This window comes from Lepisma saccharinum, chromosome 11 (assembly GCF_977018435.1).
Source record: "Lepisma saccharinum chromosome 11, izLepSacc3.1, whole genome shotgun sequence".
NCBI lineage: Eukaryota > Metazoa > Arthropoda > Insecta > Zygentoma > Lepismatidae > Lepisma > Lepisma saccharinum.
Window position 1 is genome coordinate 33,219,934 of NC_139239.1, and position 26,000 is coordinate 33,245,933.

At 37.2% G+C, this 26,000-nt stretch overlaps 1 protein-coding gene across 1 annotated transcript in view; it reads left to right on the forward strand.

Moving 5' to 3' along the window:
- LOC145994702 (uncharacterized) overlaps positions 1 to 14,585 on the forward strand; it is a 136,813-nt gene extending 122,228 nt beyond the window's left edge. Inside the window, exons 4-6 of the mRNA XM_083130873.1 lie at positions 1,589 to 1,674; positions 9,608 to 9,734; positions 14,365 to 14,585. Of these exons, the coding sequence (XP_082986999.1) occupies positions 1,589 to 1,674; positions 9,608 to 9,734; positions 14,365 to 14,531 (380 nt within the window). The 3' untranslated portion in view covers positions 14,532 to 14,585. The remainder of the gene's footprint in view (positions 1 to 1,588; positions 1,675 to 9,607; positions 9,735 to 14,364) is intronic.
- Positions 14,586 to 26,000: the final 11,415 nt, after the last annotated feature.

Genomic DNA, 26,000 nt, shown 5'->3' on the forward strand with positions numbered 1-26,000 from the left:
ATAGTTGAGGGGAAAGTATACTTTTGCACGTTAATAAAACATTAAAATGCTTACCAAGGAAAATTTTTTTGTATAAAAAGTACACACTAAAAACATAACGTTTCCACCCTCTAACAGGGTCTTCTTCAAAGATTCACAATAAATTCAAAAATGTTTACTTGGTCAGCACTTTAATGTTTTATTAACATGGAAACAAGGCTTAACAGTGTTTGTTGTGCATGTACGAGGGGATATCAAAAAGTAAATTGAGTAAATTCTTTATCCAAACTGAAATGTATTCACACAAACTGAAATATACATTTTGAAGGTTTAACCTTACTCTACTTTTCCACATAACATCCATTCACATTTATACATTTGTCTCACCGTGACACCAATTTTTTGATGCCCATGCAGTAGAAATAGTTTAGCTGGACACATAACCAATGACGCACAGCTGTGACAACTTAAGTGTCACAGCTGAAGTGTTTGCCGGCAAAGTGTTCCTTCAATGGGCCGAATAGGTGAAAGTCTGATGGGGCCAGATTTTGTTGGAAGTTTACGGTGCAGAGCCGCTCATAGACGATCCAGTTTACAGTTACCCCAAAATCAGCAAGAATGACACCCTGGCTGTCCCAGAAAACGGTAAACAAAATCTTTCCTGCAGACGGGGTTGTCCTGAATTTTTGGGGTGGGGTCAAGTTTGTGTTTCCATACCATAGTCTGTCGGTTTCGTTCAGGGGTGTAATGAAATAGCTAGGACTCGTCTCTGTTAACAATGCGTTCAAGGAATGCATTTCCAGCCCTATGGTACCGCTCAAGACTGGATCCCATATGGTCCGCCATATGCTGTGGTGTGAGCTGTCTGGAGATCATCTCGCTGACACTTTGCGATACCCAAGTTCTTCATGGATGATGGAATGTGTACTGCCATGAAATGCCCCTTCATCCACTGTTGTTTGGATTATTGACCATCGGTCCTCCTGAATCAATGCCTCCACAGCATCAACATTGTTCTGTGTGTGGGATGTTGAAGGCCATCCAGAACGGGGTTCATCGAAGACATTTACACACCCTGCGTTGAACTTCGCACACCAGTTAGACATTTGTGAATGTCATGCACGTGTCGCCATACACTGCACACAACTCACTATAGATTTCAGGTGGTTTCTGTGCCTTTAACCACAGAGACCGAATCACACTCCGCAGCTCAACTGTGGCAAATGTCTCAAGCGTAGCTACCATTTTGAAACAACTGTGTCTCGGCGTGCATGAGGTGCATACACCTTCCATCTCATGGAAAGGTGGCGAAATACTTCCAAATGTATATTTCAGTTTATGTGAATACATTTCAGTTTGGCTGTAAAAAAAAATTACTCTTACTTTTGGATAACTGAACATCATACTTATATAACAAAATCACCTGCTCTAAAAAAAAAAATGGTAGTATTTGATACTTGATCCAGAAAGTTCTGAAATGTTCTGATAGCAAAGTTTATCAACAAATATTTCTTTCTTCATTATACAAAATTGAGGGGTTGTAAGTAAATGATTAATTTTCATCCAGTAATTTAAAAGCAATTTTCAATATAAATTTATTTTCTTTCAGTGATCAGGTATGGAGGTGTTGGCGGGCTGGTGATCTCAGTGATTTGTTTAGTTTCAGCTATTCTTCTGATATCAGGAGCAATTAAGGTAAATACATGTTCATGTATAGTTGGGTGCATATTTGTGTTCCTTTTCCAGTTTTTAAACAGTTTAGAAATACTATTTACCCTTCTCAAATTATTGTTAGCATCTTATTTCTATGAGTAGGTTTATAGATTTGTGAATATTGCCAAATAAAAATGAATGTGATTGTTCAAAATCCATTGCTCCCGGGTTCGATTCCCGGTGAGGCACATAGTGGTTTGGATCCCACTTTAAACTGTAGTTCCAGTCCCAATTAGCCTTACTGTGTTTAAAGTGGATTTAAAACACCAACTTAATCAATCAATCAAAAATCCTTTGCACATAGGATGTACCTATGATATGAATGCTAAATAATCATAAGTATCATTAATGTGAATTGTAGCTTTCCTGGTGATTCGAACAGATGTTCTCGGGCTACCAGCCAGGTTAAATCGGCGTTAGCCTCAAACGTTTCGAGCGCATACATTGCTCTCATCTTCAGGGAGCTAACGTTGGAAGCTCACTCAGATTTAACCTGCCAGGTAACCCAAGATCATCTGCTCAAATAAGTATCATTGGCGTAGTCAGGCATGGGCTCACTGGGCCTGGGCTCCAAAAAAAAATTTGTCATATTATGTAGAAATAATAATCAGTGTACTGTAGATGTTTGCAGAATACTTTGTGACACATACAGTGATGATCTTGAAGGTCCTGCTTTCATTTTAAGCTGAAATTTCAGTTTAGAAAACAACCAACTAATGTGATGAATGAGTCTGTAATAAGCTAACGACCAACAGGCACCAAAATATCTCAAAATAGGCAGGTAAATATATGCTTCAAAACTGATAAAATAGGAATAAAAATTCAAAAGAAAAGAAAAAATGTGAATCTAATCAGAATACGAGATATACGTAGATCGTATATAGATATTTGACAAATTTTGGCACAGAAATAGCAGTTATCCTCTAAGAAGCACTTGTAACTTGAATGGACAAAGAGATATGCTATTTTTGTCCTTAATTGTCCAAAGTCCATGAAAAGTGAACCTTACAATTTTGACTGGTATTTTTCAAAACACACAGTAGTAGTACCTCTTCACTAGGTAGTCTGTAACACTTACTACACCTTATCTCTTACACACAGTGCCTCTTTAATGACCAATAATTCATAAGAATTTGTTATATGAAGGAAGAATTATAAAGCAAATTAATTTTTAAAATTGAACTAAAGTTATGAAGAGCACAGAATTATGAAACAGTTTTAGTCTTTTGTCAGTCATATTAGACTCTTGACTTTAGTCTTTAGACTTTTTCTGAAAAAATTGTCAAAATGGGCTCTCCTTTATTCCTTAAATATTTATAATCAACAACATCCCAAACTTTTGTTTTGATATACTGTTAATATAAGACTGGTTGCTTATAAAGGTAAAAAAGGTAAAGTGTTCCCCTGTGCTTAGCACCATGCCAGGAAGGCGTATAGGGGGTGTGGGGGTAACGCCCCACACTTTCTTGATCCGGTCGTGAGTGGGGGTGATGTGATCAGCATCACGCCCCTAACCGCCTTTACCCCCCAGGGTTTCCCCCAGGTACCCATGTTATTCGATGCTGGGTGGGCGCCGGGGCCGCTTCCATCGTTAGAAAAGTTCCCGGATTTGAACCGGCCGGGGATCGAACCCGGGACCTTTAGCATGGTAGTCATACGCGTTACCGACTGAGCCACCGCGGCCACTGGTTGCTTATATACATTCAATTGTTTTGATGGGACATTGTTGCTTTCAATTGGTATGCGGCAACAAAGAGGGTCCAAAATGCAGTTTTTGCCGGTTTTCAGCCCTTAATATCTTGGTTAATCAACACTACCCCAAAGATTTGTTTACTGAGCATTGAAGTTCACCATTAGGACAAGCTACCTGATATAGCACATTATTGGAATATTGATGCTGTTAGCAGATGTAACCCTTTGAATACTCAAAAATTGCAAAATCATGTACTAACACCAGGAAATGAAAAACGTCCCATTTTTGAGAAAATAAATTTTAAAATATTAGGAAATGTCAATGTAAATTATCACACTTCCTCCCCATCAGAAAGTGGAACAAACCTTTCTCCTACTTTTCTTTGTTCCAAATGTAACAACCCAGGTCTTGACAAGTTGTGGGACAGTTCTAGTTTTTCTTCTTTTGATGGATAGCGTAGTGGCAACGTCTCATCTTTGCAATCAAGGGGCCCTGGTTTGATGCAAGGTTGAGGTACAAGTGTTCGGATCCCACTTTAAACTGCAAGTCCCCAGTCCCAATTAGCTTTCCTTAAAATAAAGTGGGCTTAAGGACTTCGAAAGGGGGGGAGGGGGAGAGAGGCTATACATTTTTTTAGTAGGCAGCCATCTCTTTGCAATATTTTTCTGCCTTTTTAAATGTTTTTACTGGGCCAAAGGGGGATTATTATCCGCACCACCCCCACCCCCTTTAAGCAAGCCACTGTCTATATTGCAATAAGAGTATGTTTGTAAACGATTCTGTATTATTGTACCAAATAAAACACAACTTTCTTATTATACATAATTTGAGATTCCCAGAATAAACCAATTTCAAATCAGGTAGGCCTAAGAGCGTGGACCTTCGTGATGGAGTGGTTACCACAGCAATTCACGATGCCGGGGGTCCCAGGTTCGAATTCCGGTCTGGGGATGATTGATTTTTTTTTAGTGTTACTTCATCGATTTCATAATATCACTTACCCTCTTTGCCACGATTAGTAAAAATTGACAGAAAGGCAACGTAAAATAACTCAATATGCAGTTAATCTCAAATAGGCTTAGGAAAAGTAGGTTTAGGATATTTCCATCATCTTTAATATTGTTACTGCAAATAACCAACATGCTTTTTTTTTTATCATTATGACAATTCTTTTAAAAAAAATTGAAACATCCGACACAAATTTATATTTTCAGGTGCTTCACTTCCAAGCATATTGGGGTATTCTAGATTTTCTTAGTTTTCTTTGAATTGTGGTGCGGACAAGCCTTCAAAAAGTGATCAGTTTTCCCATCTGACAGAACTAGATGATGATATTTACAACAAGCATTCCAGAAAAGCATGCAATCATCTTGATGTGAACATTCAAGCAGTGTTATAAGTTAAGAGGAAGCAGGGGTGGGAAGCTTTGCTTTTTTTTTTAAATGAAAGAAGTGCACCCCCTCCCCCCACCAACACTCAGCTTGTCCCAATTCTCGATCAAATTTCCTCCCATCGAGGAATTTCCACTTCAAGCTCTGCATTCTAGTAAATGTTTTACCATTCCATCTGGATGCTACTGTAGTTTCCTCTTCATGTATATTTTTGTACTGAGATTTAGTTTATTCACATTGTAGAGATACTGAATTTTACAGAAGTAATTTATGCAGACTTTGACAACTTTTCTAATTAGTTCGTGGAACATGCTCCGTGGTTAACAGCTGTAGTCAACTGATCTTCTTCTTGCCTGATTGTTCATGTTCTGGATGACTAAATGATTTAGTTACGTGCAAACATTTGGCCAGGTGGGTAGAATATATTACATTGAAACAATTTCATTTAACCTATATGGACCTAATGGCTTCACCTTTTGTGGAATACTTTTTGTACATTTCGTAATCTAGTTCTGTCAGATGGGAGAACTGATCACTTTTTGAAGGCTTGTCCTCAACACAATTCAAAGAAAACTAAGCAAATCTGGAATACCCCGTTATGCTTGAAAGTTGAAGCACCCGAAAATATACATTTGTGTGTGATGTTTTAAAATTTCTTTAAAAGAATTGCCATGGTAAAGTAAAAAAAAGGTAAAGTGTTCCCCTGTGCATAGCACTACGCCATGAAGGCGTATAGGGAGTGTGGGGGTAAGAATTGCCATGATGATAAAAAAAGCACGTTGGTCATTTGCAGTAACAATATTAAAGATGATGGAAATATCCTAAACCTACTTTTCCTAAGCCTATTTGAGATTGATTGCGTGATATTGGATTATTTTCAGGGTTGTTAAAGGTCCAGGAATTTGAAATATATTCAATTCCAGTCCAGGAGAGAAAATCATCAAGCGTAAATGGGTTCTGGACCATAAAGAACCTTTTTATCTGTAAAGTAATTCAATTCGGTCCAGGAACATTTTATCCTGATCAATTTAAATACGGTCAGGATAAATTTAGATATGGTCCAGGAACCTTTATTCCGAACCAATTTAAGTTTGGACCAGGAACATTTATTCCAGGATCAATTTAAATACAGTCCAGGAACCTTTTTTTCAGAATCAGTTTAAATAGGGTCTAAGTTCCGTATTGAAATGAAACAATATGCAAGTTGGATCAAATACGGACCTGACGATAAACAATTATCCACTTGTGAGCATGAAAGACTAATCCTGGTGATGGCTGTCTTGAGAATCTAAGGTACAAGGTAGAAATGGGCGAAACTCAAAACGCTGCAGACTGCAGTCACGTTACCAGTCTCCATGTAGTCCAATTCTATCACGCGCATTCCTTTCCTTGGTTGTAGCAGCACTGCCGTTCCCTGTTGTAATATCTGCTGGGAACGCAGCAGCCTCACGTTACCTCATCGACTGCTCCTATTGGCGGTGGTTCCTGGATCGGATGCCGGAGCAACACGTGACGGGTTTGTTTGAACTCAATGTGATACCACACTAATAAAGCAGTGGCATGCTGTGACATTTAGACTAGGGTATGCAACATGGGCCAACCGAAATAGATTATGGGGCCAGACCCCCCCCCCCTTTCCCTGGCCATCATGTTATTCAGAAAATAACTTCTTTCTGCAATTTTATAATGGGACATTTTTCATCCTTATATCAATATCCAAATGTAACGAGGTAAAATATATGTAAATCAGGAACAGACCTTCCATTTCGGATTGTTTACACTTTTTTCATAAATGCCGAAAATCCCTTCTCCAGCATGTCATCAATAACTTCCGGTTCCCCTATTTTGTCACTTCACTGCACCGACATGTACATGTAGTCCATATCATGATCATTAAGATCTGGGTCCTCGACATCGGATTCATTTTCACTAATCTCCTGGAATACTTTCAAATATTCCTCTGGACTGAGGACACATAGTCTAGAAAACATGCTTACAAACTGCAGTGTTCAAACGAAACTGAGTCTTCACTTTCTCCTTCTTATCAGCCTCAACAATACGCCAACATATATGGGCAAGTCCAAAAGAGGAAGGAAGAATAGGGGTGGAAACTGTAAGTGCAACGTTCCAATCGAGAAGTGGTTTTCCATTGAAATACATTAGCAGTCAAAATGACAGGCAACAGCGCTTCTAGGTAGAAACAAATATTTCCATTAGTATTATTTTTTCATAAATAACTCATAGCAGTAATAATGTACTGCAAATTTTAGGAAAAGTCACAAAATTTCAACGCACGAGGAAAAAGGTTTCTGTACAAATCAGAAATTGCAATTTGAAAAACTGTCAAAATTTCCAGCTTGTGACTGGGTGCATTGTTGTGATGCAGCAGTCAGGAATCGGCGATCTCCCTTCAGACGCAAATCATCGTTCACAATTGAATGCAAGTGGATTTCAGTAAATTTAACTCTGCTATTAAACTAACACTGTTCAGAAGTTCTCGCACTTTGGCCACATTTTCAGCGTTTCAGATCGATATCAGTCGTCCAGCACGTTGCTAGTCTTCCGACATCTTCCCGGCCATCTTTGAATTTTTTATGCCACTCAAAAACATGCGTTCTGGATATGGCTTCATCCTTGTAAGCCTCACAAATCATATCAAAAGTCTCCGTAGCAGATTTGTTCAGTTTAACGCAAAAAAATTTGATGGTACAACGCTCCTCGATGGTTCGCTGAATCTGTACTCTCGATGCGAGCACTAAACACACGTTCACTTCAGGCGCGACCTACACACTCCAAAGGCTCAGAGGCAACTGAGCTGGGTCTCCTAGCTCACGTGACATCCTCTAACACCAATCCCATCCACAAAAGACCGCCCTCCACCCCTTCCCAGTGGCCGGACAAAATCAATCCTGATACTTAACTGGACAAATCCTGTATGTATAAATTCAATGGGAGTTGAATTAATAAAAGTTGCATTTTTCACGTCTATGGAGAAAAAATCATGCAGAATTCCCAGAGTCAATAATTCATGTAGAATTCCTGACAAGTACCCACCTTGGTATTGAGGAGCAAATTATAGATGCGAAGTTCATTTTTCATAAGTATTTTCACTAACAGCACAAGTATAGTATCACATTAATTTGTATACCATTTTGAAAATGATGTATACAAATAAAAATTTGGTTAGAAAATTAATATTTGGTTTTTATTGGCTGTATACCTATGAAAATTTATTATGATTCTTTCGAAATTTTGTTTTCTAAGATTGCACCTAATCACTATTTTTCAGGAATTTTGAACCATTTTAAGTTTTTTCGAGCCTAATTTTAGATTTTGGAACCTATTTTATGAATTTTAGAACCTATTTTAAAATTTTAGCCTATTTTAGGAACCTAAAAGCTCTCTTTTTATACCTAAAAATCCGAGGTCTAATAATGAATAATTACTGTCAAGTATGGCTTAATTATTTTCCATCTATATTATCTTCTAAATTAGGATAAAAGTTTTCCATTGTCATCCATGATGCAGAGATTTTCATGAGGTATAGAGTAAGTGAGTGGAGATTATGTTTCAGAGCTTCTGACTGATCAATTCCCCAAGAAAATCTCAAGATGCAAGTATTAGGTCATCCCATAAGTAATGTAGTTTTTCAGCACAAAAATAAAAAATAACAATGACATACTTGGAGCATAATTGTCAGTTATATAACGACGTGTGACTACCACCTGTCAACCAGTTTTTGAACAGAGCATTCGAAGAAAGCTGTGATTTATCGCAAGAAAAATGCATCAAGTGTTCGCCGCATGTTCTCCATGTTTTGCAGTGTTTTTCCATCACGATGGTTTTAGAGACTGTTAAAAAGACTGAAATCTGTAGGCATAAGGTCTGGTTCATAAGATGGGTGGCACATTTTATCCAATCCAAATTCCTGTAATTTTTCACAGGTCGTCCATGTCATGTGTGGGCAGGCGTTGGCTCTATGGATCAGCACATCCTTACGATTGACCAGTGCAGGTTGTTTGTCCAGCAATGCAGCAAGTAGTCGTTCCCAACTGCTGACAGTAGACCTCAATTGTGATTGTCTGGATCAGTGGAAGCAATGCAAAATGGATGATAGAGTGCATATCCCACGAAACACACATCATCACTTTGTGTGGGTAGAGCTCTTGTTTTGCCACTTTTCCCACCACACCCTCTTTAGGCACCCACTGGCATTCACGCTTAATGTTGTTGTAAAGGATCCAATTTTCATCTGTCACAGTTTTCTGTCCAAAACTTGCTCCCTTCTGTAACTGGTCAGTAGGGCAATGATGTCCACAAGCTGGTGTCTCTCCTGTAGTGTCATTGTGTGAGGTATCCATTTTCCCATTTTGGACACAACCAAGATCCTGCAGATGACTGAACAGTTGAATGGGTCGATGAGAGTACTGTGGCAAATTTTTCAACAGTTTGACGTGGATTCTCCTCAATTAGGGTTTCCAGACCGGAATTTTGCAAACCATCTTCGACATTTGCAGATATCAAGGGTCCCATGACCATACACGGCATTGTAAAGCATAACATGCTTTATATGTTCTTCAACACTGCCGTGTCAATGGCACACAACTTGCTGCAGTCCAATCTTACTCTGTGCATGGATACACAATTAACTGTCCTATCCCATTGGTAGTATCGTGGGCTTGGAGTAGTTTGTAATTCAATCATCACATGGCATTCTTTTCCCGGTCTTGCAGAAAACTAAATTACTTATGTGATGACCCAATATTTTAATGTTATATATATAAAAGTATATATGTGAAAAGTAATGCTATTATTTTTATTATATTTCCAGGGAAATCGATTCATGCTTCTTCCTTGGCTGATACTGAATAAGATAGACATAGTTCTTTCTGGAATAGGAGCTATTGCACTGTTATTCATGACGCCACTAGTAGGTGTTCCAATTACAGTTTTTGTTTGTAAGTATTTTTCAATTTGTTCACTTTAAAAGTGAAAGTTTACTGATGAAAGAATTAAGAAAGATTACCAAATTAAACTGTCAAATAGATTTGATGTTTTGCAGGATTTAAATGATGATGAAAATATAAATGAAACAGACATAAATAAGAATTGGGAGCACATACGTAATGCAATAGAATCAGCAGCTAAAGAAAGTATAGGATACCATAAACCAAGAAAAAGTAAGCCATGGTTTGATATTGAATGTCATAATCTAATAGAAATACGAGATCAGGCTAGACTTAGGTGGTTAAATAACTCTGATGATACAAATCTAAACAATTATAATAGAATAAAGCGAGAAGTTAACCGCATGTTTAAAAGTAAAAAAAAGAGATTACTTGAAAAGCAAAATTAACGAAATTGAAACAAACAGCAAAAACAAAAATATCAGATTTATATAAAGGTGTAAATGAATTTAGAAAGGGGTGGCAACCTAAAGTAAACTTGATAAAAGATAAAGACTGTGATTTTCTAGCTGACCCAAGCGATTTTCTAAATAGATGGAAGAACTACTTTAATGACCTTTTAAATGTCCATGTAGGAGATAAATCAGAAGTAAATGAAGTCCACACAGCAGAACCTTTAGTTCCAGAACCTAACTTGACTGAAGTTAAAGATGCTATTAAAAGGCTAAAGAATAACAAAGCACCTGGCATTGATTTAATACCAGCTGAGTTAATTAAATATGGTGGAAATTCATTAATATTTCAAATTCATAAATTAATTTGTTTAATATGGAATAAAGAAGAAATCCCTCAACAGTGGAAAGAATCCATAATTGTTCCTGTGTTTAAAAAAGGTGATAAAATGAACTGCAATAATTACCGTGAAATTTCTCTACTCTCAACAACATACAAAATATTGTCTTCACATTCTTTTAACAAGACTAACACCATATGCTAATGAAATTATAGGTGATTATCAATGTGGATTTAAACGTAACAGATCAACTGCAAATCAAATTTTTCACATCAGACAAACACTTGAAAAAAAGTGGGAATATAATCAAAATATCCATCAGCTATTCAATGATATCAAAAAAGCATATGATTCGGTCAAAAGAGATAAATTATATAATATATTAGTAGAGTTTGGAATACCTAAGAAGCTTGTTAGTATGATAAAAGTATGCACCAGTGAAACAGAAAGTAAAATTCGTGTGGGTATTAATATGTCTGACGAATTTAAAATTCATGATGGGTTAAAACAAGGAGATGCATTATCTCCATTGCTCTTTAATTTTGGATTAGAGTATGCTGTAAGGAAGATAAAAGAAACTAAAGAAGGACTAAAATTAAATGGTGTGACTCAGTTGTTAGCATATGCAGATGATGTAGACTTACTGGGGGATGATGTTAATACAATTAAGAATAATGCTAAAATATTTTTCAAAGCAGCTAAAGATATATGTTTGGAAGTTAACAAAGAGAAAACTAAATATATGCTTACAGGCCGAAACCAAGTGTTAGGTAATAATCAAAATCTAATTATTGATAACAACTCGTTTGAACCAGTTTCCAAATTCAAATACTTAGGAGTAATATTAACAAATGAAAATTATATTAAAGAGGAAATAAAAAGTAGGCTTAATTCAGGAAATGCATGTTACTTCTCTCTTCATAAACTTTTGTCTTCTCGTTTAATATCTAAGAAACTAAAAGTTAAAATATACAAAACAGTAATTTTGCCTGCAATATTATATGGATGTGAAACTTGGTCCCTTACATTGAAAGAAGAACATAAATTGAGAGTATTTGAAAATAAGATCCTTAAGAAAATCTTTTGACCTAAAAGGGATGAGGAGAGAGGTGAGTGGAGAAGGTTACATAATTTAGAACTACATAATTTATATTCATGTCCAGATAATATTAGAATAATTAAATCAAGAAGACTTAGATGGGCAGGCCATGTGGCACGAATGGGAGAGGAGAGAGGAGTTTACAGGATTATTGTTGGGAAACCTGATGGTAAGAGACCTGTAGGAAGGCCAAGGCGAAGATGGAGGGACAACGTTGAGATGGACCTAAGGGAAATCGGTAGGGATGGAAAAGAGTATATAGATCTTGCTCAAGATAGGGACAGATGGAAGGCCTGTGTTGCTGCAGCCATGAACCTTCGGTTTTAAGAAGGCTAGAGAGTTAGTTAGTCACTTTAAAATTGTCGACAAGCTTTAAAAAAATGTTCCTGTGGAATGTTGTTAGTAACGTGCACCAATGTTAATTGCTGTCAGGTGTTACCAGTAGTACATACTTTGCAGTGGGATGCATAACTATTGCTTGACAAATTGTCTATGTTATTGTAATTACATTTTTATCTTGCATGCTATGTATTTTAAGGAAGGGATTTTTGTGTGTGCTGGTGCAGGGGTTGTCATCTGCTTGTTTGGAGTTTTGTTTCAATTCTTGAAGCTGTCTTTATGGAAAACAAAGAGAATAAATATGGCGATGGACAATTTGCTTGGTAATACTTATGCATCCCACTGTACATGTACCAGCTGTCCTCTGTAATCTACAGGCAGTGAGTCGTATACTGTGTATGTATCAGCCATATAGCCAGGATCAGTTCCATGAATTAAAAGCTAAAAGATCGTGCTCGGAAGAGTAAAAATGTGAAATATGTTGATGCAGCTTTTGTGCAGAGTTTGGGACCAATGTTAAAACTTAACTGTGGCATATGGCAATCAGTGTATGTATGGTAAAGGGATTTTTAAATTAAAATTTTATTTTTTTCGTTAATTGTGTGTGTATCTACCAGTTTCAGGATTAATTCGTATTCTCAATAATGCCCCTGGGCATACGGTGAGGAAGAAACCAACTGTCAGCAGGGGGAAGTGAACAGGCGGGAGCCTTTTTAACGTTTTAATTGCATATAGGTTTTTAGATTGAGAAGTTTTACAGTGTTGGTTTTAAACAAACTAGGGAATATGGGGGTAGTAAGGTTTTAGAAAAATTTCCAAATTCTGCCTTCACCTAAACTGTACAGTTTCCCTTTTTCGTGACATTTGAGATGATTTGACATTGCTGACATATTTGTGGTAGCCGAGAAAAAGAACCTGAAGAAGGGAACAGTTGTTCCCGAAACGTCATTTGAAATAATAGATACTCGCTACACATAAGTACAAAAGATTTGTATTTTTGATTAATTTATTGAGAATACGAATTAATCCATATAAAAGTGAGTAAGTCTCACACATCAGAAATTATGAATACCAGTTTCAGTTACAGAAAAATTCTTAAATAAAACTATATAATTCACTATTGACCATGACGTATGTCATAAGAAATAATTCCTGTATTACTTTAAATATGGAAATGTGAAATGATTTTAATGTTTCTCATTTCAAATCTTCTGTGCAAAATAACTGTAATTTTGAGAGAGAGTTTTTTTTCTTTCTCAAAGTGGCAACTTTCAGATTGTTATTGCTCCCCTGAACAGTGAAAAAGCCCGGATAGCACACTAGCTTGTGGCAAGCTTCCTTGTAGCTTGTCAGAGCAAGCTTGATATGGCAAGCTGTACGCAAGCTTGAAGTATGTTGTACTTAGTGTGGGTGGATACATTTTTTATGAAATATTAACAATAGAGACACCCATTAATATAAGAATAGATATACTCATTAAACATAAACAATAGTGTCAAAATGAAATAAATCCAAAATAGTGTAATAAAGTGAAATATGGATGTTCATGTTTCCTGTAGTGGCCGCTATGGCACTACCAAAAATGTGTAGAGGAAACTTAAAAGTTTTTGTAACACACATAATGATATGTTTGATTGTAAATATAGCGATAAATTGTGTTTTAACACCTTTCGAAAGATGTGTGAACTTTAAGCCACAAGGGTGAGAAGAAAATGAAATGCAGTGAATAAAAGTGCAGCTCCCTTGTCCAACTTTTTTGATTCCTGAATATATAAACAGGAGCTATGTGTGGCAAAGAAAAACTGACACACTTACTCAGGAATCTGTTAGTTCATATGAACTTTCCAGCCTGATCATTACCAGTGCGTAGTTAGAGATCTGTTAGTTCATTGAATTGAACTATCCAGCATGACTATTGCCTATTTTAGGGGGAGCAGGAAAATTTCTTTAAAAAAACAAACAAAATCAAAAACATTGGTTGCTAACTGTTGCTTGACCCCCCCCCCCCCTGTACGATGTGCATTATTGCCATATTTATGCTATCAATGAAGAGAAAAATCATTTTAGCTTAAAGGTGCAAGTCAGAATGTGACTTACTTCGAGCATTCTGTAAAGCACACAGCTAGTTATGGCAGGCTTAATGCATGCTTGCCTTCGTAAACTTGCTGCAACTTTAAATTCTGGTTACTAGATTGCTGGATGCAAGCTTTCATCCAGCTAACAGCTTGCAGTGGCGAGCTTCCTGCAAGCTACTTAGCTTGCCAATGCAAGCTTGCTTCATACTTCCAGTAAGCTGTCTGTGCTATCTGGGAGGGATGGATCACTATATTTGATAACAAAATTTTCAAAGACATTGGTCATTTTTCTCCAGGTGGCCAATCATAAACTGCCACTTGTTAATAAATAAAGTTCTGTACTAACAAATAAGAATAATATAAATTTCCTTTCAGGCTTGAAGCTGTACTTTTGGATTTGCATCCTGAGCTTGTTCCAAGATATCCGTGAACAGGAGAGCAAACGCCAAGAACAGTCTGTTCTTGAAAGTCTGAAAAACACTGTTACCGGCTATCCTCAACCACCAGCTTATGAAAGATTGAATGAAGCTCCTTTGGTTTAAATTTCTTGTGCATCACTTATTCAGCAGTATAGCCTGTTGATTGCATGAGAGAAATGTACAAATGAAACTTTTTGTTTTGTTACATCAAGTAATATTCTGCATTTTATAATATTCCTTTTATTATATTACTTGATGTTAGTCTTTTTCATAGATGTGTTTTAAGTTTATTTGCTATAGTTCAGTGTGCATTGATTCCAATTAGCACATATATTCATATATAATTGAGAAATATCTACAAATATTATTGTATTAGTAGCTGATGCATTGATAAAGCAAATTTGTTAGCTTTAGAAATAAGTCATTTTCAGCAAGTATGTATGTCAGTTCTATATTACAAAGTAATTTTTGTAGTATTTGGAAATAAAAATAAAGCATTTTCTGAATATAAACTTCTTATATTTTGCGTCTGTTGTAAAAATATTTCACCATTAATTTTAATATACGAGGGTCACTATTTATATTTTGAGCCTTGGCAACACTGATTGAAATTAGGCGCGATTTGACGTTTGCACAGAATCGTCTGGCATTATTGACCATAACGTTCTTCAAATGTTTTGTCAATAGCTTGATTTGTGTTGTTTATGTTGCCTTGGAGATTGCGCGACAACAATAAAATAGAATTAACTTGTGAACCTTTTCGTGCGATGATTTTTTACGATTTTCGACGTGGATTATCAAGACAAGAGTGCATCGATCAACTTACTTCTACATTTGGCGATGAAGCCCCATCCTTTGCCACTATGAAACGCTGGTATAACAAATTTAATCGTGGCCGCCATTCGCTCACCGACGAGATTCGCGAAGGTCGTCCAAAATCAGTTGTTGTTCAAGAAAACATTGATGCTGTGCAAAACCTAATACTGCAAGATCGTCATGTGACATACTGCGAGATTGAGGCAACCATAGGCATTAGTTCCACCAGCATATATAAAATATTACATGATCATTTAGCTGTGAGAAAGGTATGTTCTCGTTGGATCCCACACAATTTGACAAAAACTCAAAAAGACGCTCGCGTCAATTGGTGCAAACAAATGCTCAATAAATACAATCGCGGTGCTTCAAAAGACGTACATAAGATTGTAACAGGTGACGAATCATGGATATATGCATATGAGCCGGAACGTAAACAGCAGTCGACTGCATGGGTGTTTCAAGATGAACCCAATCCAACAAAAGTTGTTCGCGCTCGAAGCACATCGAAACAAATGGTCGCCTGTTTTTTCGGGAAAACTGGTCATGTGGCAACTGTGCCTTTAGAGGAACGTAGAACGGTCAACTCTGAATGGTACACAACAATTTGTTTGCCAGAGGTCTTCGGTCAAATACGGAAAACAAACAAACTCCGTCGGATCATTCTTCATCAAGACAATGCCAGCTGTCACACATCTCATCTAACAACAGACTTTATGAACAGTCAAAAAATCGAATTGATGGGTTATCCACCATACAGTCCTGATTTGGCACCCAATGACTACTTCTTGTTCCCGAATGTCAAGAATAAATTGCGTGGACAACGATTTTCGTCGACGGAAGACGCCGTTGATGCATTCAAAAACCATATTATGGAGGTGTCTCAAGAAGATTGGATAAACTGCTTTGACAAATGGTTCGAACTAATGCAAAAGTGTATTGACCATAAAGGAGAATACTTCGAAAAGCAATAAAGCAGTTTTCAATGCCAAATTCCTGTTTTTTCATTGTTAGGCTCAAAATATAAATAGTGACCCTCGTAAGCTGTCCAAGTTATCTTTGTAGCAGGTTTTCACATATGTAGACCCAAACGTTCGCACAGAATATAGTTTCGCTGAGACTGGTTCTATTCGGACATAACTGTATATTTGCCACAATTGTTATTTCATTTGTAATATATAGACCCAAAATACATACATTAACAGGTATAGACTTGATTGGTTGCAATCACTGAGCAGACGAACTTGGAATCGCAGATCTGCGAACTAGACTGTCCATTGTACGAAAGGAACACTTAAACTCAAAAGCAAGTCGAGAGGGACTGGAACACGTTGCATAGCACGTGGAATCGGTGATACCAGTGTTGCACACCCCACTATTTTCACCCTGAGTTTGTGATTCGTTGCTAATCCTGCTATCAAACGGCAAAAATGGCTGAATCGAGGTCTCCTGTTCAGTGTGCGGTTTTTCCAGTGTGTTACTTTTGGAAAAGCTCTTCAGTCAAGCAAGTTGTTTTAAATATATATTCCTCCTTATGGCAAGAATATTAAAATGAAACTGAGCTTGAGGTGATGAAAATAATGCCAGTGCTGACAGGTGTCAGCGAACATTCTATTTATGCGATGAAAAGGGGTTTTTTTTTTTAACATGTAAGATGAAAGCACCAGGCAAGAAGAGGCCTCTTGCCGTTCAAGAATGGTGGTGTTTAATGATCTCTCCGTGCAACTGATTTGGAAGAAAGTGCAAGAGGTTTATAATCCACCTCAATGAACTTTCAAATGTCATAGCCAAGTGAGTTATTTGCCGTCAATGTGCGCACGAACTGCATCTCTGGAATTGAATAATTTGGGGTTGGTTTGAGTGCAGAATAAGGAAACTCTTATTTGTTTGGCAACACAAGAATCTCCGTGGTATTAAAAGATATTGCCATGAGAACAAACATGTTTTTTTATTTGCCAATGTGGCATACATTGAACAAAGCGTGGGAGGATACCACCTTGCAAACCACTGCCAGTCTTTAATTGAAAGGGCTGAGCACTGGTTTGACGGATGAGAAAGGTGGAGGGGGGGGGGGGAGCTTATTGTTTCACACATTGGCAGTAAAGAATGCTTTGTTGAAGATGCATGTTGACTGTTCCATGTGCAAAGAAAGGGAAGGGTGGAGTATTACCAAGAAACTGACAGACCAAGATTTGAATCCTGTTTTAGCGAAGTGATTCATGAATTGAAACCAAACAGAGTAATAGTAGCAGACAATACCCTACATTGTGTAATATCACCAATAACAAATCATTCTCTTTTTGTGTAAACTTGAAGTGCGTGTGTCTTATAGTAACGGGTGTATTTCTAACGAAGCAACCGAGTTTTTCACAAATGTATGTATTTCTAAACGAAAAACAATAACTCAACATTACATTCAAGAGGGGCCTGTCGTTTACTTTACATTTTTTCAGTTTTTTTACGTTCTCGAAACACACACACGCCCTCATGTTTCGAAGATATTTCGCCATTTATATTAAGCAATGACACAATTATTACATAATTTATGCACAAAGTCGTTTAAAAATTGTATGGTTCAGGAAACAAAAAGAAGCAAAAATACATTCTGCTTGACATACATATGTACGGGTTTTGATCTGTTGAGCGGTTGGCAATACTGTGGATTTTCTGATTGTGATATGAACAGCTCTGCGGTTGAGGCAAGACTGGCAGGGAAGATTCTGAGCCCTGTAGTCGCGCATATTAATACATAAAACCTGCTGCAAACTTAACATGTCGTGGGGCTTGGCCTTAGTTTTCTACACACAGTACCATAAAACATTTTGGTTGCATTCAAACCCTGAACTATCCCTACTTTGTTGATTGATTGAATTGGTGTTTATATGCACAGTAAGGCTAATTGGGACTGGACCTGCAGTTTAAAGTGGGATCCGAACCACTATGTGCCTCCACCACGTATCGAACCCAGGATCTCTTGATTGCAAGGAGACTATGCTACCACTGTGCCATCTAGGGAGGCTATTTGTTGAATAGCATGTATAGAGTTGGATGCATAAGAGAGACAGATAAATACTAACAGACAATTTGTCCACTACAATGTTGACAAACTCGGAACCGGAATTACTGCATGAAAACATTCCTTAAATACAAGCAGGATGAGAGAAATGTGAATCGGAATAGTGATGTGCAATTTGCAGAATATTTATGCATACCACTTGTGGGCATCGGGAAGGAGTGGGTCGAACTGATCCATCACCACATGGAAACTGACATTGTCATATACACTGCAAGAATTGCACATTTCTTGGTAAAACTATGTATAATATTAGGTACGGCTAACAAAACTAAACGTGAGTTAACCAACCTTTCGTCCGTGTAGTTATCGAGAGACAATGAGAACACATTTCCCCCCTGAGAAAAAAAAGTTAACCAAATTGTATGATTTGGGCGAGTATTTGAGTGAAGTAGTCATACCTAATTCTATAGTTTAACCCATTTCTCATACTTCCGGTCATCTTAATGATCCTAAAAGCAAGAAACAAATTCTCTTTTATGTCCTCCAAAGAAAATCAAATACTAGGATTAGACATGTAATTATACTGTTGGGAACTCTGAAGTTCCAGATTTCTTCTTTGTGGCTTCTAGATTTTTTTTATGTTGGTATGTATACTTAGGACCAAAAATCTTAATTTTCAGGGTTAACAGGTTACGTGTTTTGATTGTGTCTCAATAAATTAAGGTTTAATAAATGATATTTTATGAGCATCTTGCATTTTGTTTAACCAGACACAAATGATCTGTGATAATATGTGTTATGTGAGAAAATTCGAGACGTGAGACCTTGACTTTGATTTTAGCATTTAAATGTCTGATTTTCTTATATTATTGTTGAAGCGAGCAAGTGAAATGCCCATTTTAATGTTTTGCTTATCGTACCCCTTGTTCACGAATCCTGAAACCGCCAGTGACCATATATATGAGGTTCACTATTTATATTTTGAGCCTTGGCAACACTGATTGAAGTTAGGCGCGATTTGACGTTTGCAAGGAATTGTCTGGCATTATTGACCATAACGTACTTCAAATGTTTTGCCAATAGCTTCATTTGTGTTGTTTATGTTGCCTTGGAGATTGCGCGACAACAATAAAATGGAATTAACTCGTGAACATTTTTGTGCGATGATTTTTTACGATTTTCGGCATGGATTATCAAGACAAGAGTGCATCGATCAACTTACTTCCACATTTGGCGATGAAGCCCCATCCTTTGCCACTGTGAAACCCTGGTATAACGAATTTAATTGTGGCCGCCATTCGCTCACCGACGAGATTCGCGAAGGTCGTCCAAAATCAGTTGTTGTTCAAGAAAACATTGATGCTGTGCAAAACCTAATACTGCAAGATCGTCATGTGACATACTGCGAGATTGAGGCAACCATAGGCATTAGTTCCACCAGCATATATAAAATATTACATGATCATTTAGCTGTGAGAAAGGTATGTTCTCGTTGGATCCCACACAATTTGACAAAAACTCAAAAAGACGCTCGCGTCAATTGGTACAAACAAATGCTCAATAAATACAATCGCGGTGCTTCAAAAGACGTATATAAGATTGTAACAGGTGACGAATCATGGATATATGCATATGAGCCAGAACGTAAACAGCAGTCGACTGTATGGGTGTTTCAAGATGAACCCAATCCAACAAAAGTTGTTCGCGCTCAAAGCACATCGAAACAAATGGTCGCCTGTTTTTTCTGGAAAACTGGTCATGTGGCAACTGTGCCTGTAGAGGAACGTAGAACGGTCAACTCTGAATGGTACACAGCAATTTGTTTGCCAGAGGTCTTCGGTCAAATACGAAAACAAACAAACGCGGTCAGATCATTCTTCAAGACAATGCCAGCTGTCACACATTTCGTCTAACAACCGACTTTATGAACAGTCAAAAAATCGAATTGATGGGTCATCGGCCGTACAGTCCTGATTTAGCACCCAATGACTTCTTCTTGTTCCCGAATGTCAAGAATAAATTGCGTGGACAAGGATTTTCGTCGGCGGAAGACGCCGTTGATCCGTTGATGCGTTCAAAAACCATATTATGGAGGTGTCTCAAGAAGATTGGAAAAACTGCTTTGACAAATGGTTCAAACGAATGCAAAAGTGTATTGACCATAAAGGAGAATACTTCGAAAAACAATAAAGCAGTTTTCAATGCCAAATTCCTGTTTTTTCATTGTTAGGCTCAAAATATAAATAGTGACCCTCGTACTATGCATGTGTATGTAAGACTTATGTATCCCCTCCTCTCTTACACTCCCGATTTTCCTCTCACGTCTTTTCCTTTTCTTGTCTTCCTCTTTATTCTTTTGTAATCTATTGTCACATCTTTTTCCATTTCCTTTTGCTTTGTCTGTGATGGACAATTATTTCAAGGAAGTGTTTACCCATGCACAGCATACATTCTAATCAAATTCTTTCAAGCATGTTAATACAGTGCAATAAATGTGAATTAGGTTTAAGCTTGTGTTGCAAATACAAGGCACATACTTGATCTTATGTATTCGGCGACAATGATAGAAAGTGCAATGGTAGACAATCGTGAAGTTTCTCATAATTTAAATGCATGTTCCTGAGCATAGTATTTTCATCATATGAGTTTTTGACTGAGTTTTCTTACTCCTTGGGGTCACTTTTCTTAGCTTACAAGGTTTGTACAACTGAGAAATCTATCTGAATGTTTGTAGTAGCGGCAATTTGGTGCCGACATTTGAGTTGCAAATACAATATACTTTTTCTTGGTAGAAAAGGCTTACCATAAAGAGGCCATAGTGTGGGGACAAAATGTGGTGGGGGGAACTGCATCCCCCCCGCTTCCCGCTCCTAATCGCCGCCACTGAATGTTTGGATTAAAATGAACGTCTTATTAGAAATTATTTAAAACACACATGGAAAACAAATTCATTGTTCATTGTCCATGAAGTATTCCTAGGCTAATGAAAGGCTATTTTGACAAAATATCACTCATAAGTAATAAACAAGTAAGATTGAAAAATCTGTTCAGAATTGAAGAGATTATTAGCTAACTTGCTATTCGTTTTCTGAACTGTTACTAATGCGGGAGAAGCAATACACACATGGGTACATCAACATATTTTTTGAGGTAACAAAATTATTTAGGACACAAGGAATTCATCGAAGTTGATCAACGTGCCAGTAATAAAATGTCATGTTTGGTGCGAGTTTTTCTGTGTATTTTCCCCCAATGGCATAACGCTGTCTCATTATAATGAAGAGGTCCTGTGTTCCACTTCCCCCCTCCTCTGGTGGATGCACAATGCACACTGGTTCGGACTACACGTTAAACTGCAGGTTTAGTCCCGATTAGCCTATCTGAGCATAAAAATGGGCTTAAAAACAAACTAAGAAATTAGTTTTCTGGATACTTCGTGACATAACTTTTTTTCTTTACTTCAGCTACTACAGATTTTGTTGATGTTTTCGGTTGATTAATGTGGCAAAATTTGTGTGTTGGATGAGGATTTCTAAATAGGATAAGCCACTCATTAGTAATTGAATAATTCTGTTGCTTTTTCCATACATAACTGGCTTATTAAAATTTATTCACTTCAGTATTGTAGTGATTATTGTGATTCCTTCTTATTTGTAGAATGAATATAAAGTTGATATTTTGCATATCATATTGATATTTGAAGATACAGGTATATAAAAATTGTAATGAAGTAAAAAAAGGGACACTTCTGGAATTTCAATGCGGAGTTAATTAAAACTATATTATACTCTCTAGCATACTTAAACCTGAAGGTTTATGGCTGCCGCAACACAAGCCTTCCATCTGCCCCTATTGGGGTTTGGCCTTCCTACTGGTCTCGTACCATCAGGTTTCCCAACAAGAATCCTGTAAACTATTCTTTCCTCTGCCATTAGTATCACATGGCCTACCCATCTAAGTCTTCTTGATTAAATTATTCTAATAATAATTAAAAAGTCGAAATAATTTATTGTGTTGCCGGAGGAAGTGCTAAGATGATGTTTTTATTTGTTTATTTGGTGATTATTTTAACCATACGCAGGCTGGGATTTATATACGTGTGTGGAGGCCGGGGGCTGCAGTCCTCAAGTTCAACCTAAATTCTGATCTAATCTTGATCATCCCCTGAATAATTTTGAGCCTCCTAAGCATACTAACTGCTTTTAATCATGGAGGTATTCATTTGATCACAGTTTTTGTTTCAATAGCTCTAGTAATTACTTTCACTTTCTAATGACAAAATGGGCTTTTTATGGGTTGATAGTATGTGAGCATTTCTAGCATAGATAATATTCACAAGTAAAATATACATGTTATGAACACCAGAATACACTTATTTATCGAATCATTCATATATCTCCAAGTATATGTACGTATTGAATTTGATTGGGTGGGTGCGCCCCCCGTGTCCACCCCCTGTTGCTGTCCCTGTAAAAAAGCAGAAAGTTTACTACTTTTATTGTTAATAACAAAGACCATTCAAATCACTACTGCAAAAAATAACCAAATTAAAAAGTGGGTTAGATTGAAATAATTCAGTGTAAAATACATAAAGCAGTTTTTCGTATTCTATAATTTAATTCAAAGAATAAATGTTCCCACAGTTTCCAAATTCGAAAAATGGAGTTTTATGTGAGAAGTTATACAACATAAACTTTGACAAAACCTTCCCCCTAACTTTCAAAGCTTTTGCTTCAAGGTGTTAATAGCAAACTTAATAACAACAACACAGTGTACTGAAGTACATAGTTATTCTAACTAAATGAAATCTAAAAGAAAAAAAGTAAGAGTTGTTTTGGATATTCTCATGGGGTGGATAGATTATAAGTCTAACTAAGGCTGTAGTAATAATAGATTTGGAATAAAATTGGATTATTTTTTTATTTCTTATGTAGTTCTTATTGCATAATCCATGATAATTGATTTTTTTATCAGTGATACTATTAACGTTTCATCAATGACCCGACCTCACATGCAAACATAACATGATCCAACTGTACAGTTGATGTGAAAATATGCTTGTTTTGGTCATCAACTACGCCAAGTTCAAATGCACTTACAAAGAACAGTTGCTTTTTTACAAGAATTCTAACTGTACTAGCTACTTTTAAAAGTAGCTACTTTTTTTTGCAATAAAGATAATGTTATCAGTAGTTACTTTTACAACAGAAGTCATATCAGATAGCTGGAATCTCGAATTAGCTCCATATTCAAACACACACAATGGAAAAGAGAAAATACAAACATCCTGCCATACCTTGCACAATTCTACATTAAAGCCAATACCATTTATTGTGTACTTATTATCCTCCCACCTCCTCTCAACACAGGATTTTCCATGAACAACAGAGAACTGACAACCTCTGAGAAACATATTTTATCCTGTGTGTATGTAGTCATGTAGTACTGATTTATTATTGCCACTGACATTTTTTCCTGTCAAATTGCATACTAAAAGCTTTAGTAGTACTCTATGGAAACAGGATAATGTTAACAAAAGACAACATGATGAAACTCTTGAGATTAATCCTTTCGTTCAATTCATGCATTGTTGCATATCATATTTGATACCGTTCCATTAAAGACTCATTAAGTTTTATTCTTTTCTGTCTGTCAGTAGCACACTGAAGATTTTCTCAATTTCCGAAAGAAAAAATGCCAGTGGCAACCATTAATGTGATTTGGCTGCAAGCATACATAATAAAAATCCCCCTTTTTGAGGGTTCAGAGCGTCAAAATGAGACCTCAGTGAATCAAATGTTTGTCGATGGTTTTGATGGCAGTGACACCCTGTATGTGTATATCCATATATGTATACAGGGTGTTTCTAAAGGTCGTTTACAACGCTTGGGAGGTGATTCCTCACACGAAAACAAGCAAAAAGTCTAAGTTCCATTTTTACGACAGAGGCTTCGTTTCCGAGATAGGAGCCTCGCAAAAGGTGACAAAGTGAACGTCACACCTACCTTAGACGAATACTATCACAGATAGAGAGGCGGTTCAAAGGGAATCATAAAGGAATCGTATGTGCTCAGTCCGGAAGTCACTATGAAAAGTTCGCTGCACGCATGCGCAATGGAGTCCTCAAAGGAATTGGGGATTTCCAGCAAGAACAATACATGGAAAGGGTATGTAACGCAGCAAGAAGAATCGTGACAATGAGAAATGCGTTCAAGACAACACATCCCGACCTCAAACATCAAAACATGAGCACCGAACACAAAATCCGAAAAGCTGAGCACGGTTGCATACCCCAGTTACACGCGAGGAATGAACGAATTATGTCATGTGGCATACGAGAGACACATTACTCCACCAGGAGGAGGGAAAGAAAAACACAATATCAGATGATTGCGACAACGTGTATTTTTACACGCGGCAACTACGTAATATCCCCCCCCCCCCCATACACAACAAACAACAAATGCTACAATGTCTTACGCACAGACAGTGCGTGTCACTGTACACCAACTGAAGATGTCACTTTCACCACACAAAGGGGATGGGGAGCAATACCAAGAGTGTTCGCACGCGATCACTGTGACGTAAAAGAGACCAGTTTTGGAAGCGCTGCACAGGCAAGTCTAGCTCTCGTAGTCAGGGACGGCGCCAGAAATTTTCGACCGGGTGGGCAGAAGCTCCTTATTGATAGATTAGGGTGTGCAGCATAAATGTAAGACCATGTATGTGTACGTATGTATCCCCCTCTCTCTTACACTCCCGATTTTCCTCTTACTTCTTTTTCCTTTCCTTGTTTTCCTCTTTATTCTTTTCTAATCTATTCTCGCATCTTGTTCCATTTCCTTTCATTTTGTCTTTGATGGACACAAGGAAGTGTTTACACATGCGCAGCCATACCCCAGCCATACATTCTAATGTATGCATGTTAATACAGTGAAATAAATTTGAATTAGATTTAAGCTTGTGTTGCAAATACAAGGCACATACTTGATTTTATGTATTCGGCGACAATGATAGAAAGTGCGATGGTAGACAATCGTGAAGTTTCTCGTAATTTAAATACATGTTCCTGAGCATAGTATTTTCATCGTTTGAGTTTTTAACTGAAAGAGTTTTCTTACTCCTTGGGGGCCACTTTTCTTAGCTTACAAGGTTTGTACAACTGAGAAATCTATCTGAATGTTTGTAGTAGCGGCGATTGGGTGCCAACATTTGAGGGGCAAGGACAATATACTTTTTCTTGGTAGAAAAGGCTTAGCATAAAAAGGCCATAGTGCAGGGGCAAAAAATGGCAAAATTTGGCGTGGGAACCGCATCCCCCACTTCCCGGTTCTCCTAATCGCCGTCACTGAATGTTTGGATAAAAATGAACGTCTTATTAGGAATGATTTAAAACACACACGGAAATCAAATTCTTTGTTCATTGTCCATGAAGTATTCCTAGGCTAATGAAAGGCTATTTTGACAGAATATCACTCACAAACAAATAAGATCGAAAAATCTGTTCAGAATTGAAGAGATGATTAGCTAAGTTGTTATTCATTTTCTGAACTGTCATGTTACTAATGCGGGAGAAGCAATACACGTATGTTTGGTTACATGAACATATTTTTTGAGGTAACAAAATGATTTAGGACACAAGGAATTCATCGAAGTTGATCACCGTGCCAGTAATAATTCATCTATTTTTCATAATGACTTGGGTTGCATGGCGTGACCATTTCGAACACACTAGAATGTCAACCTCTATCCTGTGCAGC